This window comes from Heterodontus francisci, chromosome 25, assembly GCF_036365525.1.
Source record: "Heterodontus francisci isolate sHetFra1 chromosome 25, sHetFra1.hap1, whole genome shotgun sequence".
Classification (NCBI taxonomy): domain Eukaryota; kingdom Metazoa; phylum Chordata; class Chondrichthyes; order Heterodontiformes; family Heterodontidae; genus Heterodontus; species Heterodontus francisci.
In genome coordinates, this window is record NC_090395.1 from 15590305 (window position 1) to 15616718 (window position 26414).

The 26414-nt window shown below is 45.5% G+C and overlaps 2 protein-coding genes across 2 annotated transcripts in view; one reads left to right on the forward strand and one right to left on the reverse strand.

The window, feature by feature from the left end:
• Positions 1 to 14732, reverse strand: part of rabif (RAB interacting factor) — a 16139-nt gene extending 1407 nt beyond the window's left edge. Inside the window, exon 1 of the mRNA XM_068056909.1 lies at positions 14694 to 14732. Coding sequence (XP_067913010.1) covers positions 14694 to 14732 — 39 coding nt within the window. The remainder of the gene's footprint in view (positions 1 to 14693) is intronic.
• cacna1sa (calcium channel, voltage-dependent, L type, alpha 1S subunit, a) overlaps positions 10572 to 26414 on the forward strand; it is a 722633-nt gene continuing 706790 nt past the window's right edge. Inside the window, exon 1 of the mRNA XM_068056917.1 lies at positions 10572 to 10610. The gene's annotated coding sequence lies outside the window, so the exon portion shown is untranslated. The remainder of the gene's footprint in view (positions 10611 to 26414) is intronic.

Below are 26414 nucleotides of genomic sequence, written 5' to 3' on the forward strand. Positions count from 1 at the left end.
TGGCGCCAGGCCGCTCCCCGACAGCAGCAACCGAGCGGCCGCCGAACCCAGTCTCCATGGCGCCTCCAGAGCGAGGGCGGGACAACCACAACTTCCGGTTCCGTAGCACACTTCCGGAAACATGGAACTGTGACAACGACACTTCCGCACAAGTGACTTCTTGGATCGTGATATCCCGGAGAGTGATATTCCGAAGAGTGACGCTCCCGGATAGTGATGTTACCGGAGAGTGATATTCCTGGATAGTGAGTGTCTGGATAGTGATATTCCCGTAGAGTGACACTCGCGGATAGTGTCACTCTGGATAGTGACACTCCCAGATAGTGATATTCCCAGATAATTATATTCCGGATAGTGTAATTCCTGATAGTGACACTCCGGATAATGACACTCCCAGATAGTGATATTCCCAGATAATTATATTCCCGGATAGTGTAATTCCTGATAGTGACACTCCGGATAATGACACTCCCAGGTAGTGACATTCCCCGATCGTGACACTCTCGGATAGTGATGTTACCGGAGAGTGATATTCCTGGATTGTGTTATTCCTGCAGAGTGACACTCCAGATAGTGACATTCCCGGATAGTGACAGCACGGATAGTTACACTCCGGATAGTGACATTCCCAGCTAGTGAGCCCCTCGGATAGTAATATTCCCAGATAGTGACACTCCGGATTGTGACATTCTTGTTCGTGACAGTCCCGGATAGTGACATTCATGTATAGTAACACTCTGGATAGTTACACTCCAGATAGTGACATTCCCGGATAGTGACATTCCCAGACAGTGACTCCCCAGGATAGTGACACTCCCAGATAGTAACATACCCAGATGATGACACCCAGATCGTGACACTCCCGGACAGTGATATTACCAGAGAGTGACATTCCCAAATAGTAATATTCCCAGAGAGTGACATTCCTGGAGAGTGATATTCCCAGATAGTGACACTCCCAGAGAGTGATATTCCTGGAGAGTGATATTCCTGGATAGTGATATTCCCAGAGAGTGATATCCCTGGATAGAGATATTCCAGGAGTGTGACACTCACAGATAGTGATATTCCCAGAGAGTGAAACTCCCAGATAGTGATATTCCCCGGGAGTGATATTCCCAGATAGTGACATTCCTGGAGAACGACACTGCCGAATAGAGATATTCCCCCGAGGATGATATTCCCGAGAGTGACACACCCGGACAGTGATATTACCAGAGAGTGATATATTCAGATCATGATTTTTCCAGAGAGTGACACTCCTGGATAGTGATATTCCCATAGAGTGACATTCCCAGAGAGTGATATTCGTGGATAGTGACACTCCTGGATAGTGATATTCCATGGTAGTGATATTCCCGGAGAGTGATATTCCCAGATAGTGATATTCCCAGAGTGTGATATTCCCGGATAGTGACACTCCCAGAGATTGATATTCCTGGATAGTGATATTCCTGGATCGTGACACTCCCGGATAGTGATATTCTCAGAGAGTGATATTCCCGGAGAGTGATATTCCTGGAGAGTGGTATTCCGAAGAGTGACATTCCCAGATAGCGATATTCCCACAAGTGATATCCCAGATATTGATATTCCCAGAGTGTGACAATCACAGATAGTGATATTCTCCAGGAATGATATTCCCAGATAGTGACATTCCTGGAGATTGACACCGCCGAATAGTGATATTCCACGAGGATGATATTCCCGAGAGTGACACACCCGGACAGTGATATTACCAGAGAGTGATATATTCAGATCATGATTTTTCCAGAGAGTGACACTCCTGGATAGTGATATTCCCATAGAGTGACATTCCCAGAGAGTGATATTCCCAGAGAGTGATATTCGTGGATAGTGACACTCCTGGATAGTGATATTCCATGGTAGTGATATTCCCGGAGAGTGATATTCCCAGATAGTGATATTCCCAGAGTGTGATATTCCCGGATAGTGACACTCCCAGAGATTGATATTCCTGGATAGTGATATTCCTGGATCGTGACACTCCCGGATAGTGATATTCCCAGAGAGTGATATTCCCGGAGAGTGATATTCCTGGAGAGTGGTATTCCGAAGAGTGACATTCCCAGATAGCGATATTCCCACAAAGTGATATCCCCAGATATTGATATTCCCAGAGTGTGACAATCACAGATAGTGATATTCTCCAGGAATGATATTCCCAGATAGTGACATTCCTGGAGATTGACACCGCCGAATAGTGATATTCCACGAGAGAGATATTCCCGGGTGTGACACTCTGGATACTGATATTCCCAGAGAGTGATATTCCCAGATAGTGATATTCCCAGAGAGTGATATTCCTGAATAGTGATATTCCCAGAGAGTGACACTCCCAGATAGTGATATTCCTGGAGATTAATATCCCTGGATAGTGATATTCCCGGAGTGTGACACTCGCGGATAGTGATATTCCCGGAGAGTGACACTCCTGGATAGTGATATTCCCCCAGAGCTGTATTCCCGGAGAGTGACATTCCTGGAGAGTGACAGTTCCGTATAGTGATATTCGCCAAGAGTGATATTCCCGAGAGTGACACTCCGGTTGCTGATATTACCGGAGACTGATGTTACCAGATAGTGATATTCCCAGAGAGTGATATTCCTGGAGAGTGACATTCCTGGAGAGTTATATCCTAGATAGTGACAGTCCTGGATAGTGATATTCCCAGAGAGTGATATTCCCGGGAGTGACACTCCGGATACTGAAAATCCCGGAGAGTGATATTCCCTCATAGCTATATTCCTGGAGAGTGACATTCCTGGAGAGTGATATTGCTGACTGTGACTGTCCTGGATAGTGATATTCCAGGAGTGTGATATTCCTGAATAGTGATATTCCCGGAGAGTGATACTCCCATATAGTGATATTCTCGGAGAGTGATATCCCTGGATAGTGATATTCTCAGAGAGTGACACCCATGGATAGTGAAATTTCCGGAGAGTGACAGTCGAGAGTGATATACATGGATAGTTATATTCCCCGAGAGTGATATTCCCAAGAGTGACAATCATGGATAGTGATAATCCCAAGAGTGAAACTCCTGGATAGTGATATTACCGGAAATTGATAGTCCTGGATAGTTATATGCCCGGAGAGTGACACTCCTGGATAGTGATATTCCCCGAGAATGATATTCCCAGGAGTGACGCTCCCGGATCGTGATATTACCGGAGAGTGATATTCCTGGATAGTGTTATTCCTGGAGAGTGACTGTCCCAGATAGTAATATTCCCTGAGAGTGACACTCCCGGATAGTGTTCTTCCTGGAGAGTGACACTGCCGGATAGTAATATTTCCCGTGAGTGATATTCTGGGATAGTGACACTCCCAGATACTGAAACTGCTTATAGTGATATTCCCGGATAGTGAGTGTCTGGATAGTGATATTCCCGGATAGGGATATTCCGTAGAGTGACACTCATGGATAGTGTCACTCTGGATAGTGACACTCACGGATAGTGACATTCCCGGCTAGTAATTCACCCAGATAGTAACATGCCCGGATAGTGACACTCTGGATTGTGACTCTCCCGGATACTGACACTCCGGATAGTGACATTCTTGTTCGTGACAGTCCCGGATAGTGACATACATGTATAGTAACACTCTGGATAGTTACACTCCAGATAGTGACATTCCCGGATAGTGACATTCCCAGATAGTAACTCCCCAGGATAGTGACACTCCCAGATGGTAACATACCCAGATGGTGACACCCAGATAGTGACACTCCGGGATAGTGATGTTCCCGGTGAGTGAAAACCCCTGATAGTGATATTCCTGGAGAGTGACACTCCCAGATAGTGATATTCCCGGATAATGACATTCCTGGAGAGTGACACTCCAGACAGTGATATTACCAGAAAGTGATATAGTCAGATAGTGATTTTCCCAGAGAGTGACACTCCTGCATAGTGATATTCCCAGAGAGTGACATTCCTGGAATGTGATATTCCCAGATAGTGACACTCCCAGATAGTGACACCCAGATAGTGACAATCCTAGATAGTGATGTTCCCGGTGAGTGATATCCCCGGATAGTGATACTCCTGGAATGTGACTCTCCCAGATAGTGACATTCCTGGAGAGTGACACTCCTGGATCGTGATATTCCCCGAGGGTGATATTCCCGAGAGTGACACTCCCGGATGGTGATATTACCAGAGAGTGATATTCCCAGAGAGTGATATTCCTGGATAGTGATATTCCCGGAGAGTGATATCCCTGGATGGTGATATTCCAGGAGTGTGACACTGACGGAGAGTGATATTCCTGGAGAGTGACACACCCGGATAGTGATATTCCCCGGGAGTGATATTCCCAGATAGTGACATTCCTGGAGAAAGACACTGCTGAATCGAGATATTCCCCGAGGGTGATATTCCCGAGAGTGATACTTCCGGACAGTGATATTACCAGAGAGTGATATATTCAGATCGTGATTTTCCCAGAGAGTGACACGCCTGGATAGTGATATTCCCATAAAGTGGCATTCCTGGAGAGTGATAGTCCCAGATAGTGATATTCCCAGAGAGTGATATTCCCAGAGAGTGATATTCCTGAATAGTACTCCCGGAGAGTGACACTCCCAGATAGTGATATTCCTGGAGACTAATATCCCTGGAAGTGATATTCCCAGAGTGTGACATAGCGGATCGTGATAGTCCCGGAGAGTGACACTCGCGGATAGTGATATTCCCCGAGAGTGGTATTCCCGGATAGTCACATTCCTGGAGAGTGACAGTTCCGTATAGCAATATTCGCCAAGAGTGATATTCCCGAGAGTGACACTCCGGATGCTGATATTACCGGAGACTGATGTTACTAGATAGTGATATTCCCAGAGAGTGATATTCCTGGAGAGTGATATTCCTAGATAGTGACAGTCCTGGATAGTAATATTCCCAGAGAGTGATATTCCCGGAGAGTGACCTACCTACAGATTGACACTGCCGAATAGTGATATTCCCGGAGAGTGATATTCCCTGATAGCTATGTTCCTGGAGAGTGTCATTCCTGGATAGTGATAATCCTAGATAGTGACAGTCCTGGATAGTGATTTTCCTGGAGTATGATATTCCCAGATAGTGATATTCCCAGAGAGTGATATTCCTGAATAGTGATATTCCCGGATAGTGATACTCCTGGATAGTGATATTCTCGGAGAGTGATATCCCTGGATAGTGATAGTCCCAGAGTGTAACACCCATGAATAGTGATATTCCCGGAGTGTGATACTCCCGGAGAGTGAGATTCCGGAGACAGACACTTGAGAGTGATATACACAGATAGTGATATTCCCAAAGAGTGACACTCCTGGATAATGATATTCCCCGAGAGTGATATTCCCAAGACTGACACTCATTGATAGTGATATTCCCAAGAGTGACGGCGCTGGATAGTGATATTACCGGAGAGTGATATTCCCGGATAGTTATATGCCCAGATAGTGACACTCCTGGATAGTGATATTCCTCAAGAGTGATATTCCCAAGAGTGACGCTCCTGGATAGTGATATAACCGGAGAGTGATATTCCTGGATAGTTATATGCCCGGAGAGTGAAACTCCTGGATAGTGATATTCCCCGAGTGTGATATTCCCAAGAGTGACGCTCCCAGATAGTGATATTATCGGAGAGTGATATTCCTGGATTGTGTTATTCCTGGAGAGTGACAGTTCCAGATAGTAATATTCCCTGAGAGTGACACTCCCGGATAGTGATATTCCTGGAGAGCGACACTGCCGGATAGTAATTTCCATTGAGTGATATTCTGGGACAGTGACACTCCCAGATACTGAAACTGCTTATAGTGATATTCCTGGATAGTGAGTGTCTAGATAGTGATATTCCCGGATAGGTATTTTCCCGTATAGTGACAGTCTGGATAGTGACACTCCCGGATCGTGATATTCCCAGATAATTTATTCCTGGATAGTGTCATTCCAGATAGTGACATTCCTCGATGGTGACATTCCCAGATAGTGACATTCCCGGATAGTGAACTTGCTGGAAAATGACGCCCCCGGATAGTGACACTCACGGATAGTTACAGTCCGAATAGTGACATTCCCAGCTAGTGAGTCCCCCAGATAGTAACATTCCCGGATAGTGACACTCTGGATTGTGACACTCCCGGATACTGACACTCCGGATAGTGACATTCTTGTTTGTGACAGTCCCGGATAGTGACATTCATGTATAGTAACACTCTGGATAGTTACACTCCAGATAATGACATTCCCGGATAGTGACATTCCCAGATAGTAACTCCCCAGGATAGTGACACTCCCAGATAGTAACATACCCAGATGATGACACCCAGATAGTGACACTCCGGGATAGTGATATTCCTGGATAGTGATATTCCCGAATAGTGACATTCCTGGAGAGTGACACTCCCAGATAGTGATATTCCTGGAGAGTGATATTCCTGGATAGTGACATTCCTGGAGAGTGACACTCCCGGACATTGATATTACCAGAGAGTGCTATAGTCAGATAGTGATTTTCCCGGAGAGTGACTTTCCTGGAGAGTGATATTCCCAGATAGTGACACTCCCACAGAGTGATATTTCCAGAGAGTGATATTCCTGGAGAGTGATGTTCCTGGATAGTGATATTCCAAGAGAGTGATATCCCTGGATAGTGATATTCCAGGAGTGTGACACTCACGGATAGTGATATTCCCAGAGAGTGACACTCGCAGATAGTGACATTCCCGGAGAGTGACACTCCCGGATAGTGATATTCACGGAGAGTGACACTCGAGGGTGATATTCCCGGATAGTGATATTCCCAAGGAGGGACACTCCTGGATAGTGATATTCCCTGAGAGTGTTATTCCCAAGAGTGATTCTCATGGATAGTGATATTCCCAAGAGTGACACTCCTGGATAGTGATATTCCCGGAGAGTGATATTCCCGGATAGTTATATGCCCGGAGAGAGACACTCCTGGATAGTGATATTCCCCGAGATTGATATTCCGAAGAGTGACGCTCCCGGATAGTGATATTACCGGAGAGTGATATTCCTGGATTGTGTTATTCCTGGAGAGTGACACTCCCGGATAGTGATATTCACGGAGAGTGACACTCGAGGGTGATATTCCCGGATAGTGATATTCCCAAGGAGGGACACTCCTGGATAGTGATATTCCCTGAGAGTGTTATTCCCAAGAGTGATTCTCATGGATAGTGATATTCCCAAGAGTGACACTCCTGGATAGTGATATTCCCGGAGAGTGATATTCCCGGATAGTTATATGCCCGGAGAGAGACACTCCTGGATAGTGATATTCCCCGAGATTGATATTCCGAAGAGTGACGCTCCCGGATAGTGATATTACCGGAGAGTGATATTCCTGGATTGTGTTATTCCTGGAGAGTGACACTGCCGGATAGTAATATTTCCCGTGAGTGATATTCTGGGATAGTGACACTCCCAGATACTGAAACTGCTTCTTGTGATATTCCCGGATAGTGAGTGTCTGGGTAGTGATATTCCCGGATAGGGATATTCCCGTAGAGTGACACTCGCGGATAGTGTCACTCTGGATAGTGACACTCCCAGATAGTGATATTCCCAGATAATTATATTCCCGGATAGTATCATTCCAGATAGTGACACTCCGGATAGTGACACTCCCAGATAGTGACATTGCTGGAAAATGACTCCCCTGGATAGTGACACTCCCAGATAGTGACATTCCTCGATCGTGACACTCTCGCATAGTGACACTCCCGGATAGTGACACCACGGATAGTTACACTCCGGATAGTGGCATTCCCAGCTAGTGAGTCCCCCGGATAGTAATATTCCCAGATAGTGACACACCGGATTGTGACACTCCCGGATACTGACACTCCGGATAGTGATATTCTTGTTCGTGACAGTCCCGGATAGTGACATTCATGTATAGTAACACTCTGGATAGTTACACTCCAGATGTTGACATTCCCGGATAGTGAAATTCCCAGATAGTGACTCCCCAGGATAGTGACACTCCCAGATAGTAACATACCCAGATGATGACACCCAGATAGTGACACTCCTGGATAGTGATATTCCTGGAGAGTGATATTCCCAGATAGTGACATTCCTGGAGAGTGACACTCCCAGATAGTGATATTCACTGAGAGTGATATTCCCGAGAGTGACACTCCCGGACAGTGATATTACCAGAGAGTGACATTCCCAAATAGTCATATTCCCAGAGAGTGACATTCCTGGATAGTGATATTCCCAGATAGTGACACTCCCAGAGAGTGATATTCCTGGAGAGTGATATTCCTGGATAGTGATATTCCCAGAGAGTGATATCCCTGGATAGCGATATTCCAGGAGTGTGACACTCACAGTTAGTGATATTCCCAGAGCGTGACACTCCCGGATAATGATATTCCCCGGGAGTGATATTCCCAGATAGTGACATTCCTGGAGAACGACACTGCCGAATAGAGATATTCCCCGAGGATGATATTTCCGAGAGTGACACTCCCGGACAGTGATATTACCAGAGAGTGATATATTCAGATCATGATTTTCCCAGAGAGTCATATTCCTGGATAGTGATATTCCCAAAGAGTGACATTCCCAGAGAGTGATATTCCCGGAGAGTGATATTTGTGGATAGTGACACTCCTGGATAGTGATATTCCATGGGAGTGATATTCCCGGAGAGTGATATTCCCAGATAGTGATATTCCCAGAGAGTGATATTCCCGGAGAGTGATATTCCTGGAGAGTGGTATTCCGAAGAGTGACACTCCCAGATAGCGATATTCCCACAGAGTGATATCCCTCGATAGTGATATTCCCAGAGTGTGACAATCGTGGATAGTGATATTCCCCAGGAGTGATATTCCCAGATAGTGACATTCCTGGAGATTGACACTGCCGAATAGTGATATTCCCCGAGAGAGATATTCCCGGGAGTGACACTCCGGATACTGATATTCCCAGAGAGTGATATTCCCAGATAGTGATATTCCCAGAGAGTGATATTCCTGAATAGTGATATTCCCGGAGAGTGACACTCCCGGATAGTGATATTCCTGGAGATTAATATCCCTGGATAGTGATATTCCAGGAATGTGACACTCACAGGAAGTGATATTCCCGGAGAGTGACACTCCCGGATAGTGATATTCCCCCAGAGTTGTATTCCCGGATAGTGACATTCCTGGAGAGTGACAGTTCCGTATAGTGATATTCGCCAAGAGTGATATTCCCGAGTGTGACACTCCGGTTGCTGATATTACCGGCGACTGATGTTACCAGATAGTGATATTCCCAGAGAGTGATATTCCTGGAGAGTGATATTCCTAGATAGTGACATTCCCGGATAGGAATATTCCCATATAGTGACACTCTTGGATAGTGTCACTCTGGATAGTGACACTCCCTGATAGTGATACTCCCAGATAATTAAATCCTGGATAGTGTCATTCCAGATAGTGACACTCCATATAGTGACACTCCCAGATAGTGACATTCCTCGATAGTGACACTCCCGAATAGTGACATTGCTGGAAAATGACTCCACCAAATAGTGGCATTCCTCGATAGTGACACTCCCGGATAGTGAAATTCATGGATAGTGACACTCCCGGATAGTGACATTCCTGGATATTGACACTCTGGATAGTGACTCTCCCAGATAGTGACATTCCTCGATAGTGACACTCCCGGATAGTGACATTCCTGGATAGTGACATTCCCAGATAGTGACATTCCTGGATATTGATACTCTGGATAGTTACAGTCAGGATAGTGACATTCCCGGCTAGTGACTCCCCCGGATAGTAACATTCCTGGATAGTGACACTCAGGACAGTGCCACACCCGGATACTGACACTCCGGATAGTGACATTCCTGTTCGCGACAGTCCCAGATAGTGACATTCCTGTATACTAACACTTTGGTTAGTTACACTCCATTAGTGACATTCCCGGATATGACATTCCCGGATGGTGACACTCCGGATCGTGACACTCCTGGAGAGTGACATTCCCGATAGTGTCATTCCCAGATAGTGATACTGCCGGTTAGTGACATTCCCAGATAGTGACACACCAGATAGTGAAGTTCTGGATTGTGACATTCCTGGATAGTGACACTGCGGTTAATGACATTCCCAGATAGTGACACACCGGATATTGACACCCTGGATAGTGAGACATCGGATCGTGACTCACCTGGATAGTGATGCTCCAGATAGCAACACCTCTGGATAGTGACAATCTGGATTTTTAAAAATTTGTTCTGGGGATGTAGGCATCACTGGCTAGGCCGCTATTTATTGCCCATCCCTAATTGCCCTTCATAAGGTGGTGGTGAGCTCTCTTCTTGAACTGCTGCAGTCCTTGTGGTGTAGACACACCAACAGTGTTGTTAGGAAGAGGGTTCCAGGATTTTGACCCAGCAATAGCGAAGGAACGGCGATATAGTTACAAGTCAGGATGTTGTGTGGCTTGGAGGGGAACTTGCAGGTCCTGGTGTTCACATGCATCCACTGTTCTTGTCCTTCTAGGTGGCAGAGATCGCAGGTTTGGAAGGTGTTGTTGAAGGAGCCTTGGTGAGTTCTGCATTGCATCTTGTAGATGGTACACACTGCTGCCACTGTGTGTCGTTGGTGGTGAAGGAAGTGAATGTTGAAGGTGGTGAATGGGGAAGCAATCAAGCGGGCTGCTTTGTCCTGGATGGTGTCGAGCTTCTTGAGTGTTGTTGGAGCTGCACCCATCCAGGCAATGGAGAGTATTCCATCACACTCCTGACTTGTGCCTTGTAGATGGTGGACAGGCTTTGGGGAGTCAGGAGGTGAGTTACTTGCCACAGAATTCCCAGTCTCTGATTTGCTCTTGTAGCCACAGCATTTATCTGGCTGGTCCAGTTCAGTTTCTGGACAACGGCAACCCCCAGGATGTTGATAGTAGGGGATTCAGCAATTGTAATGCCATTGAATGTCAAGGGGAGATGGTTAGATTCTCTCTTGTTTGAGATGGTCATTGCCTGGCACTTGTGGGCTGCTTCAGTATCTGAGGAGACGTGAATGGTGCTGAACATAGTGCAATCATCAGCGAACACCCCCACTTCTGACCTTATGATGGAGGGAAAGTCATTGATGAAGCAGCTGAAGATGGTTGAACCTAGGACACTACCCTGAGGAACTCCTGCAGTGATGTCCTGGGACTGAGATGATTGGCCTCCAACAACCACAACCATCTTCCTTTGTGCTAGGTATGACTCCAACCAGCGGAGTGGTTTCCCCCGATTCCCATTGACTCCAGTTTTGCTAGGGTTCCTTGATGCCATACTCGGTCAAATGCTGCCTTGATGTCAAGGGCAGTCACTCTCACCTCATCTCTGGAGTTCAGCTCTTTTGTCCATGTTTGAACCAAGGCTGTAATGAGGTCAGGAGCTGAGTGGCCCTGGCAGAACCCAAACTGAACGTCAGTGAGCAGATTATTGCTGATCAAATGCTGCTTGATAGCACTGTTAACAACCCCTTCCATCACTTTACTGATGATCGGGTGGTAATTGGCCAGGTTGGATTTGTCCTACATTTTGTGCACAGGACATACCTGGGCAACTTTCAACATTGCCGGGTAGATGCCAGTGTTGTAGCTGTACTGGAACAGCTTGGCGAGAGGTGTGGCAAGTTCTGGAGCACAGGTCTTCAGTACAATCGCCGGAATGTTGTCAGGGCCCATAGCCTTTGCAGTATCCAGTGCCTTCAGCCATTTCATGATATCACGTGAAGTGAATCAGATTGGCTGAAGACTAGCAGCTGTGATGCTGGGAACCTCAGGACTTCTGGCTGAAGATGGATGCAAATGCTTCAGTCTTGTGTTTTGCACTAATGTGCTGGGCTCCCCCATCATTGAAGATGGGGATATTTGTGGAGCCTCTTCCTCCTGTCAGTTGTTTAATTATCCACCACCATTCACGACTGGATGTGGCAGGACTGTAGAATTTATATCTGATCTATTGGTTGTGGGTTTGCTTAGCCCTGTCTATTGCATGTTGCTTCTGCTGTTTGGCATGCAAGTAGTCCTGTGTTGTAGCTTCACCAGGCTGACATCTCACTTTAGGTATGCCTGGTTCTGCTCCTGGCATGCCCTCCTACACTCTGCATTGAACCAGTGTTGGACTCCTGGCTTGATGTTAATGGTAGGGTGGAGGATATGCCGGGTCATGAGGTTAGGGGTTGTGGTTAAATACAATTCTACTGCTGCTGATGGTGCACAGTACCTCATGGATGCCCAGTTTTGAGTTGCTAGATCTGTTCAAAATCTACCCCATTTAGCATGGTGGTAATGCCACCATGGTGGGTACCTCAATGTGAAGACGAGACTTCGTCTCCTCAAGGATTGTGCAGTGGTCACTCCTACCAATACTGTGGACAGATGCATCTGTGACAGGCAGATTAGTGAGAACAAAGAACAAGAACAAAGAACAGTACAGCACCGGAACAGGCCATTCGGCCCTCCAAGCCTGCGCCGATCTTGATGCCTGCCTAAACTAAAACCTTCTGCACTTCTGGGGCCCATATCCCTCTATTCCCTTCCTATTCATATATTTGTCAAGATGTCTCTTAAACGTCGCTATCGTATCTGCTTCCACCACCTCCCCTGGCAGCAAGTTCCAGGCACTCACCACCCTCTGTGTAAAGAACTTGCCTCGCACATCCCCTCTAAACTTTTCCCCTCGCATCTTAAACCTATGTCTTTTAGTAACTGACTCTTCCACCCTGGGAAAAAGCTTCTGACTATCCACTCTGTCCATGCCGCTCATAACTTTGTAAACCTCTATCATGTCGCCCCTCCACCTCCGTCGTTCCAGTGAAAACAATCCAAGTTTTTCCAACCTCTCCTCATAGCTAATGCTCTCCAGACCAGGCAACATCCTGGTAAACCTCCTCTGTACCCTCTCCAAAGCCTCCACGTCCTTCTGGTAGTGTGGCGACCAGAATTGCACGCAATATTCGAAGTGTGGCCTAACTAAGGTTCTGTACAGCTGCAACATGACTTGCTAATTTTTATACTCGATGCCCCGACCGATGAAGGCAAGCATGCCGTATGCCTTCTTGACTACCTTATCCACCTGCGTTGCCACTTTCAGTGACCTGTGGACCTGTACGCCCAGATCTCTCTGCCTGTCAATACTTCTGAGGGTTCTGCCATTTACTGTATACCTCCCACCTGCATTAGACCTTCCAAAATGCATTACCTCACATTTGTCCGGATTAAACTCCATCTGCCATTTCTCCGCCCAAGTCTCCAACCGATCTATATCCTGCTGTATCCTCTGACAATCCTCATCATTATCCGCAACTCCACCCAACCTTTGTGTCGTCCGCAAACTTACTAATCAGACCAGCTACATTTTCCTCCAAATCATTTATATATACTACAAACAGCAAAGGTCCCAGCACTGATCCCTGTGGAACACCACTAGTCACAGCCCTCCATTCAGAAAAACACCCATCCACTGTTACCCTCTGTCTTCTATGACCGAGCCAGTTCTTTATCCATCTTGCCAGCTCACCTCTGATCCCTTGTGACTTCACCTTTTGTACCAGTCTGTCATGAGGGACCTTGTCAAAGGCTTTACTGAAGTCCATATAGATAACATCCACCGCCCTTCCCTCATCAATCATCTTCGTCACTTCCTCAAAAAACTCAATCAAATTAGTAAGACATGACCTCCCCTTCACAAAACCATGCTGTCTCTCGCTAATAAGTTTGTTTTTTTCCAAATGGGAGTAAATCCTGTCCCAAATAATCCTCTCTAATAGTTTCCCTACCACTGACGTAAGGCTCACCGGCCTATAATTTCCTGGATTATCCTTGCCACCCTTCTTAAACAAAGGAACAACATTGGCTATTCTCCAGTCCTCTGGGACCTCACCTGTAGCCAATGAGGATGCAAAGATTTCTGTCAAGGCCCCAGCAATTTCTTCCCTTGCCTCCCTCAGTATTCTAGGGTAGATCCCATCAGGCCCTGGGGACATATCTACCTTAATGCTTTGCAAGACACCCAACACCACCTCCTTTTTGATAATGAGATGACTGAGACTATCTACACTCCCTTCCCAAGGCTCATCATCCACCAAGTCCTTCTCTTTGGTGAATACTGATGCAAAGTACTCATTTAGTACCTTGTCCATTTCCTCTGGCTCCACACATAGATTCCCTTCTCTGTCCTTGAGTGGGCCAACCCTTTCCCTGGTTACCCTCTTGCTCTTTATATATGTATAAAAAGCCTTGAGATTTTCCTTAATCCTGTTTGCCAATGAGGACGAGGTCAAGTCAGATCTTCCCTCTTGTTGGCTCCCTCACCACCTGCTGCAGACCCAGTCTAGCAGCTATGTCCTTTAGGACTCGGACAGCTCAGTCAGTAATGGTGCCTCACCCAGAGTATATTTCATGCCCTTGCCATCCTCAGTGCTTCTTCCTATTGGTGTTCAACATGGAGATGCACTGATTCATCCGCTGATGTGGGGGTGGTAGATGGTAATCAGCAGGAGGTTTCCTTGTCCATGTGTGACTGGAAACAGAGTGCAGATTGCAAGCAGAGTGTGGAGATACGAGTTTGGTGAGTGGGGAGCAGGAGCTCCTTTTTCTGCTTTTTTCACCCTCCAGTATTTGGTTCTTACTTTGCCGCAGTGGAAGGAGCAGGTTAGTGAGTAACTCATAAGCTATTCTGCTTATAATGTTAAGGTATGGCAAGGCAGCTCAGCCAAGTGGAATGTGCATCCTATGGCATATGGGACGTCATGGACGCACCACGTGTCCTAGAAAAGTGCATCTGCAGGAAGTGTCATCAGCTGCACAAGCTTAAGCTCTGGGTTTCAGAACTCGAGCAGCGGCTGGAGTCACTGTGGTGCATCTGCGAGGCAGAGGACTATGTGGATAGCACGTTTAGGGAGGTGATCACACCACAGGTTAGGGGCATGCAGGCAGAGAGGGAATGGGTGACCACCAGGCAGTCTAAGAGAACCAGGCAGGTAGTGCAGGAGACCCTGAGATGATCTCACTTGCTAATCGATTTTCCATTTTGGATACTGGTCGAGTGTTATTTCCTCAGTGGAGTGCAAGTTTGTGGCACCACAGGTGGCTTAGCTGGACAAGAGGGGAGGAAGAAGAGTGGAAGAGCAGTAGTGATAGGGAATTTGTTAGTTAGGGGAACAGACAGGTGTTTCTGCGGCCTTAGACATGACTCCAGGATGGTGTGCTACCCCCCCACCCCCTGGTGCCAGAGTCAAGGATGTCACAGAGCAACTACAGGACATTCTTCTGGGGGAGGGTGAACAGCCAGAGGTCATGGTCCACGCTGGCACTGATGACATATGTAAGAAGGGGGATGAGGTCCTGAAAGCAGATTTTTGGGAGCTAGGAAGGAGATTAAAAAGCAGGACCTCAAAAGCAGTAATCTCAGGATTACTCCCAGTCCCACATGCAAGTGAGCATGGGAATAGCAGAATTGAGTGATTGAACACATGGCTGGGAAACAGGGGAGGGCATCAGATTTCTGAGACATTGGGACTGGTTCTGGGGCAGGTGGGAGCTGTACAAGATGGACAGGTTGCATCTTAGCAGGACTGAGGCTAATATCATCACAGGGATATTTGCTAGTGCTGTTGGGGAGGGTTTAAACTTGATTGACAGGGGGAGGAAAATGTGAGAGGGAGCTCAAATTGGAGGGAAACAGAACTGGTAACTTGTCGGGGTGTTGGAACCAGGGGCAAATATCAGAGAGGAAAACTAAGGTGCACAGAATAGCAGGGGAGATAGAAAGCACTAGAGTAGGGAATAGTAAGTTATTAGGTGGGGTCAGAGTAAGGCAGAAAGTAATAAAGTCTAAATCAGGGTTAATGTGCATGTATGTGAATGCACGGAGTGTGGTTAATAAGACTGGTGAGGTACAGGTGCAGATTGTCATGTGGAAATATGAAGTTGTGGCTACAACAGAGACCTGGCTCAAAGAAGGGCAGACCTGGGTGTTAAATATTCCTGGATACAAGGTGTTCAGAAAAGAAAGGGAAAAAGGAGGAGGGGTGGCAGTATTGATTAAGGAGAGCATTGCAGTGCTGGAGAAAAAGGCTGTCCCAGAGGGGTTGAGGACAGAATCAATTTGGCTTGAGCTAAGGAACAAAAAAGGTGCGGATTATATTGCTTAATATTGTCTATAGGCCACCAACTAGTGGGAAGGACGTGGAGGAACAAATTTGTAAGGAAATTACAGAGAGGTGCAAAGATTATAGGGTAGTTATAATGGGAGACTTTAATTATCCAAACATAGACTGAGATAATAGTGTAAAGGGCAGTGAGGGGCAAGAGTTCCTAGAATGTGTTCAGGAAACTTTTCTCCAGCAGTATGTTGCTAGTCCAATGAGAAAGGAGGTACTGTTAGACCTGGTTCTTGGGAATGAGATGGGTCAAGTGGATCAAGTATCAGTAGGAGAGCATTTAGGGGATAGTGATCATTGTATTGTAAGGTTTAGGCTGACTATGGAAAAGGACAAAGAGTAATCCAGGGTAAGAATAATTAACTGGGGGAAAGCCAACTTCAATGGGGTAAGAATGGAGCTGGGGCAAATAAATTGGAGTCAAAGGTTGGTAGGAAAAACAATAGCTGAACAATAGGCTACCTTCAAAGAAGAGATAGTTTGGGCACAGTCAAGGTATGTTCCCTCGCAGGGGAAAGGTAGGGCAAATAAATCCAGACTCCCTGGATGACAAAAGGGGTAGAGATTAAGATGAAGAAGAAAAAGTGTGCTTAGGACAGATGCCAGGTAGAAAATACTATTGAGAACCAGGCTGAATATAGAAAGTCCAGAGGGGAAGTGAAAAAGAAAATAAGAGAAGCAACGCGAGAGCATGAAAAGAGACTGGCTGCTAAAATTAAAGGGAATCCCAAAGTTTTCTATAGACATATAAATAGTAAAGGGGTGGTAAAAGGAGTGGGGCCAATTAGGGACCATAAAGGGGATTTACACATGGAGGCAGAGGGCATAGCTGAGCTATTAAATGAATACTTTGCATCTGTCTTTATCAAGGAAGAAGATGCAACCCAGGCAATGTTGAAAGAGGAGGTAATTCAGACACTAGAGAGGTTTAAAATTAAAGAAATGTGAAGTGATTGATTTTGGTAGGAAGAACATGGAGAGACAATGTAAAAAAAAGGATACAATTTTAAAGGGGGTGCAGGAGCAGAGGGACCTGGGTTTATATGTATAGAAGTCATTGAAGATGGCAGGACAAGTTGGGAGAGCAGTTAATAAAGCATACAGTATCCTGGGCTTTATTAATAGGGACATAGAATACAAGAGCAAGGAGGTTATGTTGAACTTGTATAAGACACTAGTTCAGCCTCAGCTGGAGTATTGTGTCCAGTTCTGGGCGTGCACTTTAGGAAAGACGTGAGGACATTAGAGAAAGTACAGAAAAGATTCACGAGAATGGTTCCAGGGATGAGGAACTTCAGTTATGAAGATAGATTGGAGAAGTTAGGACTGTTTTCCTTGGAGAAGAGAAGGCTGAGAGATGATTTGATAGAGGTATTCAAAATCATGAGAGGTCTGGACAGACTAGATAGAGAGAAACTGTTCCTACTTGTGAAAGAATTGAGAACGAGAGGGCCCAGATTTAAAGTAGTTGGTAAGAGAAGCAAAAGTGACATGAGGAAAAACTTTTTCATGCAGCGAGTGGTTAAGGTCTGGAATGCGCTGCCTGAGAGTGTGGTGGAGGCAGGTTCAATTGAAGCATTCAAAAGGGAATTAGACAGTTATATGAAAAGGAAGAATGTGCAGGGTTACGGGGAGAAGGTGGGGGAATGGAACTGAGGGAGTTGCTCTTTCAGAGAGCCAGTGGGCCAAATGGCCTATTTCTGCACTGTAACAATTCTGTGATTCTGTGGTTCTCTGTGACCTCATGCCATGAGATTTCATGGGGTCCGGAGTCAATGTTGAAGACTCCCAGGGCAACTCCCTCCCTCCTGCATACCACTGTGCTGCCACTTCTGGTGGTTCAGTCCTGCTGGTGGGACAGGACATACCCAGGGATGGTGATGGTGGTGTCTGGGTATGATTCCGTGAGTATGATTTTGTCAGGCTGTTGCTTGACTAGTCTGTGGGACAGCTCTCCCAACTTTGGCACAAGCCCCCAGATGTTAGTAAGGAGGATCTTGCAGGGTCAACTTGTCAGTTACCCATTTCATTGGATAAGTTAATTTACATATGATTTACTTACCGGTCCTGTAACAATGAAAGTTAGTCCTGATTTGCATATTGATTTGGTGGATTTGTTGCTAGGAAATAACTTAGCTGGGGATAAGTGTTTGGCATCTCCAGTAATTTTGGAAAAGCCAGATGAGTTGCTGAAACTGAAGTTTTGCAGGACGTATTCCCGGAATATTCCCAGGTTGTTGTGTAGTGATTAGGTCCCAGGCTCATTGGGCTGAACAAGGTAAGGCAGATTGTTATGGAAGTGCTTCCATTTATTTACGTTTTTTGAGGACTTGTGTTCTGGAATCGTGGTGATAGATTCATTTGAGACTGAAGGGATTCTATGGATGTGTTTTTTTAAAGGGTCACTGGAAGGACTCTGTTTAATAACAACATTTACTGAATGCCACATGCCTTCAGCTAAGTAAACAACAGGGGCCTTCTGACTATGGGAGTTGTTTACAAGACAAGTGACATGTCAAAATTAATGGTGCTCAAGAATGTGTTTCATTTTTGAATACTGTTTTGCATCAGTTGGGTTTATAGCCTGCTGAAACACTCAGTTGATCTTTTCTCCACCTCTCTGAGAAGCCCTGCAAAAAATCCAGTGTCCGATAGCTGTAAAGCTTGTTGCCGCATTTCTAATGAGACGCTTTTGGAAGACATCCTCTCAACATCTCCTGAACGAACTGCTTCTGAAAAGATCCCAGTGACCCAAATACGTGTACTTGAACGCCAGACTGTTTGCCATCTGGAACATAACATATCTTATCCTTTTCTTCAAGAATTAACAAGTACTTTGGCCAAAGCATCTTTATTTTTTCTTTAACATGTGTGTGTGTGTTGGGTATATCGAAGGGAATATGTATATTTACTGTCATATTTCAAACTGTGTGTTAAAGCTTTGCACCAGTTACGACCAGATGAGAAAGGGGTCTAGGGATTCCCTCTCAGCCTTTGCCTGGTTTGACCGTAACGGGGTTTAATTTTTAAAATACCATATTTTTAGACCCCCCCCTCAGTGAATCCTTGTTCACTGCTCTCCAATTGTAGGGCAAAGAAATCAACAGACAGGTTTTCTGAGAATTACACAAGAAAGGTGGAAGCTTATTAACCTTAAACTCTAATTCGGTTAATGACTATGAATATGCGACGCGATCACGCTAGCATGCATACGCAATAAACAAACTCGTGGATGGAGACAGAAAATTAGAAAGAACAAAGGGGAAAAGGTTGAGGCAATAGCTGGGATTTATTTACTGTCCTTTTAGTCCGATACATGAGCATGCATACATGTTACACAGATGCAGATAGAGACAGAAAAGAGCAGAAGAAATAAAGTGGAAACGTTTGAGGCAATATCTGAAAAGTTTTTGTTACGGGTCTTCGAGCTCACTGTAGAGCCCTTGCTTGTAGGTTCATCTGTTGGGGCCCAGTATTCTTCTTAAACCTTGTTCGCTGTAGGAGACATTTCTCTCTTGGGGTTCATGTGTCTTCCATGGGTTTTTTTAGTTCTGTGAGAAAGAGATGAGAGCTGACAGACAGGCAGGAGAGGCTATGGTGAGCCAGCCAGCAGAGTTCTTCTCAGTCAAGGAGCAAAATGCTTTCTGCCAGTTCAAACATTGCACAAGTCAGAAAAAAAACAGATTGCCAAGCAGGTTAGTCATGTGACCAACCAGTCTGACAATGTCTGTTTGTGGATTGTAATGGAGGAGGGGATAGCTCCTTTGTTCCCAAACACTGTCTGTTAATATGCAAAAATGTCTTTCTAGCCAGGGGTCTGGAAAACCCTTGTCACAGGCTTTCTCTTCTTCCCAGCACCAATTTGAAATTTAATGTCCATGGGACAAAATTAATGTGATCATTCTTGGCAGGCGGGGGCCTGCCTGACACCTACACACCCAGGGCAATGAAATACGATTTGACAAAAGCGCATTTCATTAAAAGGGTTGAGAGAAAATATATAAGATACAGAAAACCATGCATTTCTCTCATTTATTCCCATTCATTCATGAATCCTAAAACTTACTAAAACTGTCTTTTCTTGGTGGCAGTGCTGCTTTAACTTCCCCTTTTTGGCATCCCAGTAACCATGGTTCTTTCAGTTTGCCCATTTCCATGACTGCCTAGGGTCTTCGCTCCTGTTGAGGTCTGCCAAAGTGTGTGGCGGTGTGGGGGGGGGGGGGGGGGAGGGTAGTTGGGGAGTTAGATTTAATTAACCCTAGGTTGGAGGTTTTTCGAAGAGAAACAGTCATGGGAGGGTATATCCTGAACTCTCTTTGCTGAGTCCTGCAAAGGCTTTTGACTTCAGGTTGATGGATGGTTCCCTTTTTCTGTGATTGTGGGGGAGGATTCTTTGTTAAGCTCCCCTTTGTTCTCTGGGACACTGCTGCCTGCAGATATTTGTGCAGACTCTACTGCACTCCCCTGTGACACTTTGACTAGGTGAGGAATCACCCTCACGGTTTCTCTGCCCCTTTGAAGTCTTTCTTTGGCTCTGAGGGTTCCTGTAAATGCTGTTAGCAATTCTGGTGGGGTGCTTCTAGAGTCTGCATTTACGTAGGAGGATGTGGGGTCTAGGTTTTAAATTTTTAAGGGTTGGCTGACTGGACAGTAGGGGTTTTCATCCAGGATTCCTCCTGGATGTACTTTAAATTGCCCTCTTGGTCGTATTTTCCCTTTCCCTTTCTAAACGTTTGCCAGCCTTGTGCCTGCCTGTCCCCTTTTGTTCTCAGCGTGGGTCCCTTACAGTTCACCAGCCCTCTGCTGGAGGGTCCTCCAGAGATCGATACAGGACTTAGGGCTGCAGGTTTCACTGTAGGTTGGGGTTTCCCCTCAACCTGGCACATGTAGCAACTCCTGCAGTACTCCACCACATCTTTGTGGAGTTTTGGCCAGTCAAACTGCTGTCTTATGTGAGCTTTGGTCTTCCATATACCGGCATATACAGCCACTGTAGTCCTGTGGGCCCTTCTTAATATTTCTCCTCGTTACCTCTGCGGCACCACTAGCTGGTGAACTACTGCCCACTCCTTGCTCTCAGGTCTGTGAGGAGAACTCCATTTCCTCATCAGTACCTCATTCTTTAAATAGTAGCAATCAGGGACTCCCTGTGCTAACTTTCTCAATACTGGGTCAGCTCGCTGAGCCTCAGCTAGGGAAAATCCGTTTAATTCATTCCCTGGGTCTTCTAACTTTCCAAAGAAAGTCTCAGACAGACAGACCTGGTCATTTGCCTGCGGTACCAATGCAGTCTCTTCTGGGGGAGCTGGTTTGATCATGGCCTGATCCAGTACACATTCCGGGAAACTGCAGGGGTCCATCTCCTGCCACTGCCCGGTCTCTCTGAACTCTCTTTCTTTCACTACTGGGGGCAGGGTAGGGGGGGGCATCTACCACCTTCACCCCTGCCAGATCATTACCTAGGAGCAGGTCAAACCTGTTCACAGGCAAACTAGAGACACTCCCTACAGTCACCGTTCCTGAAACTAGGTTGCACTCCAGGTGCACCTGGTGTACAGGTACAGGCATACGCGGCCCTCCAATACCATTCACCGCCGTTTTGGAGTTCACTGTACATTTTGGGGGAAATGTCAGGCCTTTTCCCAGTAAAAGGGATCTAGTGGCCTCTCTGTCCCTGAGAATCACTGTGGGCTTGCTGGCTCCACACAAGGGGTATGGGGTTACTTTCCCTTCAGACACAAAACCCTGATAACCTTCAGGAATCCTATTAAGTTTTCCGGCACTTGCAGTAGTAAGTTTCCTGGGTTGCACTCTTACTGCAGTTAAAGCCACAGCTTGTTCTACTGTGCTTTGCATCAGGGTCCCATCTTCACTGATGTTCCCTGATGGTGTTCCCTGATCAATCCTACTGGTTTTACCTTTAGTTTCCAGCAGTCAGCTTTTAAATGCCCTGCTTTATTACAATGGAAGCACACAGGGTCCGGGTCTCACTCTTGCTCACAGCACCTTCCTTTTTGGCTAGAGGAGGGCCCTCTGTGTCTCCTGCTTTCCTTTCTCTCTCAGGATTGCCTGGGCAGATATCACCTTCCCACCCTTTGTCCTTATCGGATTTGTGGGGGTGACTAGGAAAGGTTCTCCCCTGGGAAACCGACTTATAAATTAAAGCAAACTCATCGGCCAGAAAGGCTGCTTGCCAGACTCTCTGGAGTCGCTTCTCCTCTACATGGGTCTTTATGGAGAGTGGGAGAGAGTGTTTAAATTCCTCGAACAGAATTACTTCCCTGAAATTCTCATAGCTGAGCTGTACTTTAAGAACCCTCAGCCACTGGTCAAAAGCCAGCTGCTTACATCTTTCAAACTCCAGATAAGCTTGATTGGCTTGCTTCTTGAGGGTTATATACTTTTAGCGATAGGGTTTGTGTACTAATTCATATACCCCGAGCTTAGTATTTTTGGTCAGTTCATAATTTGATGAACTCTGATCTGTTTTAGCGGTCGGGAACTCCACAAATGCTTGGACTTTTGTTGTTCTTGGAAATAGTTGTCCTTGCCCTACTATATTTTTGCAAATTCGCTTTTGGCCAGCTTTACCACTAAATCAGCTGCTTGTAATTTCTTAAACAAAGTTTTCTAGTTGTTTCAAGTGGTCCTTCCAAGTGTTACTGTTTACCAGCACATCATCAAGGGTGGCACAGTGGCGCAGTGGTTAGCACCGCAGCCTCACAGCTCCAGCAACCTGGGTTCGATTCTGGGTACTGCCTGTGCGGAGTTTGCAAGTTCTCCCTGTGTCTGTGTGGGTTTTCGCCGGGTACTCCGGTTTCCTCCCACCACCAAAAGACTTGCAGGTTGATAGGTAAATTGGCCATTATAAATTGCCCCTAGTATCGGTAGGTGGTAGGGGAATAGAGGGACAGGTGGGGAAGTGGTAGGAATATGGGATTAGTGTAGGATTAGTATAAACAGGTGGTTGATGGTCGGCACAGACTCAGTGGGCCGAAGGGCCGGTTTCAGTGCTGTATCTCTAAATAAAATAAATAAATAAACGACACAGTTTCCTACACAGACTTTGTCAAGACAGTCTTGCACACTGGTTACCACTTGATTCATCAGTCTCTGAGAAGTTTCTGGAGTACCCCCTAACCTGTATGGTATCACTTGGCACTGAAAAAACTGCCCAGTGTGACAAAAGCTTATTTTTCTTTAGCTCGGGGTGTTAAAGGAACTTGCCAGTATCCCTTTAACAAATCTATTTTTGTAAGAAAAATGGCACTGGCCACTCTGTCAATGCAGTCTTCCAAGCGAGGGATTGGATAGGAGTTGACCTTTGTGACTGCATTAACTTTTCTGTAGTTTATGCAAACTCTAGTTGACCCGTCAGGTTTAGGCACTAATACTATTGGTGAATGCCAACTGCTCAGACTGGGTTCAATTATGGGGTTTTCTGGCATGTATTGGATTTTTGCTTTTACGTGGGTCTGTTTGTCTGGACTTAAATGGTAACAATGTTGTTTTATAGGAACGGATTCCCCTATATCCACATCATGTGTGGCTAAGGTTGTACATCCTAGCCCATCCCTACAGACTCTTTTAAATGCTGTGAGTAGCCTTGTTAGGTCTTCTTGTTGTTCTGCATCTAAATATGAAAGCATAGTGTCCAATCTCCCTAGCAATTCAGTATTAGCTAACCAGATAGTAGGAGGTTAAGTTTGAGAATTGTCTAGGCTTCCTACTGCCTCATCTTCACTACCTCTTTCATTCCTCACTGTCCCTACTACCTGACATACCTGTGCCTGCTTATCTTCCTCCCAGCAATAATATTGTTTTAACGTATTGATATGACACAGTTGATTCTTTTATCAGCGACCTGGGGTGTTAATCAAATAATTTACCTTACCATTTCTCTTGACCACTTTACATGGACCACTGATCCATGATTTTAATGGTTCACCTTGTAAAGGTAGTAATACCAACATTTTATCCCTGGTTGAAATGTTCAGGTGTTAGCATGCTTGTCTGCCTATTTTTTTATAGTTGTTTGGGACGCTTTAAGGTTCATGAGTCACATTGTGAGTTGTTCCCAGAGCACGGATACATAATCTAGTACAGAAGATTCATCCCTCTGTTCTAAAAACCTTACTTTAATTAGTTCTGGAGAACCTCTTATCTCATGCCACTATACTAATTCCAAAGGACTAAAACCTGTAGACCCATTCGGTGAATCTCTCGTGGCAAATAAAAGGAAGTCTAGCCCTTTATCCCAATCATGTGGATATTCATGACAGGATGCCCTGATCATTGTTTTGAGGGTCTGATAGTACCTTTCTAAAGCTCCCTGTTTCTGTGGATGGTATGAAGGCCTTAACTGTGTTATACCCAAATTACCCATAACTTCTTGAAATATCTTAGACATAAAATTGGAACCTTGATCCGACTGAATTTCAATTGGTAATGCATAACTAGTGAAGAATTGGGTTAGAATCATAGAAATATTATGGCACAGAAGGAGGCCATTCAGCCCATCATGTCCGTGCTGCCTGAAAAAAACTAGCCGCCCAATCTAATCCCACCTTCCAGCACTTGGTCCATTGCCTTACCGATTACAGCACTTCAGGTGCAGGTCCAGGTACCTTTTAAAATAATTGAGGGTTTCTGCCTCCACCATCATTCCTAGCAGTGAATTCCAGACGCCCACCAACCACTGGGTGAAAAAGATTTTCCTCATGTCCCCTCTAATCCTTCTACCAATCAGCTTAAATCTGTGCCCCCTGGTAATTGACCTCTCTGCCAGGGCAAACAGGTCCTTCCTGTCTACTCTATCTAGGCCCCTCTGTTACATAGGCATATATATCTCAAAATTCCCTTTTATCCGGAAGATGAAAGACTTGAGAGCCACAACAATAATCTCAGCAGTACGAATTCTATTTGCTGAGCAAGGGATTCCTGAAAGGTTAATATGTGACAATGACACCCAATTTACATCCAGAGAATTTAAGGAATTCACTGACCTGTGTGGGTTCAACACCATCACCTCATCACCACACTACCCATGGGAACACGGATTTATGGAAAGACATGTCCAGACGGTCAACGGAACACTTGTGAAATACCAAGAGATGAAGGAAGACCCAAACCTGGCCTTATTGTCACTCTGATCCACACCTCTCAAGGCTGACAAGAAATCACCTGCAGAGCTGTTAAATGGGAGAAAATATAAGACCACTCTGCCAAGCAAAATACACCCTTCAAGTGACCAGGAGGAAGTGAGACAACAACTCACTGAAGCACAGGTAAGAGAGCAACACTTCAACAAATATGCTAAATCACTACCCAAGCTGTTGAAAGGACAAACTGGACACGTACAGGATCCAATCAGGAAAACCTGGAGCTCAGCAAAAATTGTTAGTGAAGCTGAGACTCCAAGGTCATATATCATTGAGACAGAAACCGGTAACCAAACGAGAAGGAACAGAATCCATATTCGACCTACACCTGAGTTGGAACAACAGACAGGACCATCAACAACACCGGAAACATCTCTATCCAGTGAGACAACATTAACAACATCACCAGCAAGTGACACAACATCGCCTTTACAGCGTGCCAACTCACCACTGAGAGAAACAAATGCCAAATCTACAAGATGGAGGCACAACATCTTACCACCCAAGTGATACCAATAAATAATATTTTAAAAAAGAACACCCGCTAATAAAGACTCCTAAAATGGGTTCAGATTATTTCCACAAGTCGGATGATAATCTTTATTTATATTGATATAGGGGTTTTATGTTTTAAAGAACGAGGGATGTTATATATTTATATATTGTTACACTATCTGTAAAGCATTAGGAACTAATTAGCTAGGAACTAGTTGTTATGTTTAAGTGTTCCAGTGGACGGCCTCATTCATGGCTGCACTGGGGAGTCATTTTTATTTTTTATTTTATTTAGAGATACAGCACTGAAACAGGCCCTTCGGCCCACCGAGTCTGTGCCGACCAACAACCACCTGTTTATAATAACCCTACAGTAATCCCATATTCCCTACCACCTACCAACACCAGGGGCAATTTACAATGGCCAATTTACCTATCACCTGCAAGGTCTTTGGTGGTGGGAGGAAACCAGAGCACCCGGCGAAAACCCACATAATCACAGGGAGAACTTGCAAACTCCACACTGGCAGTA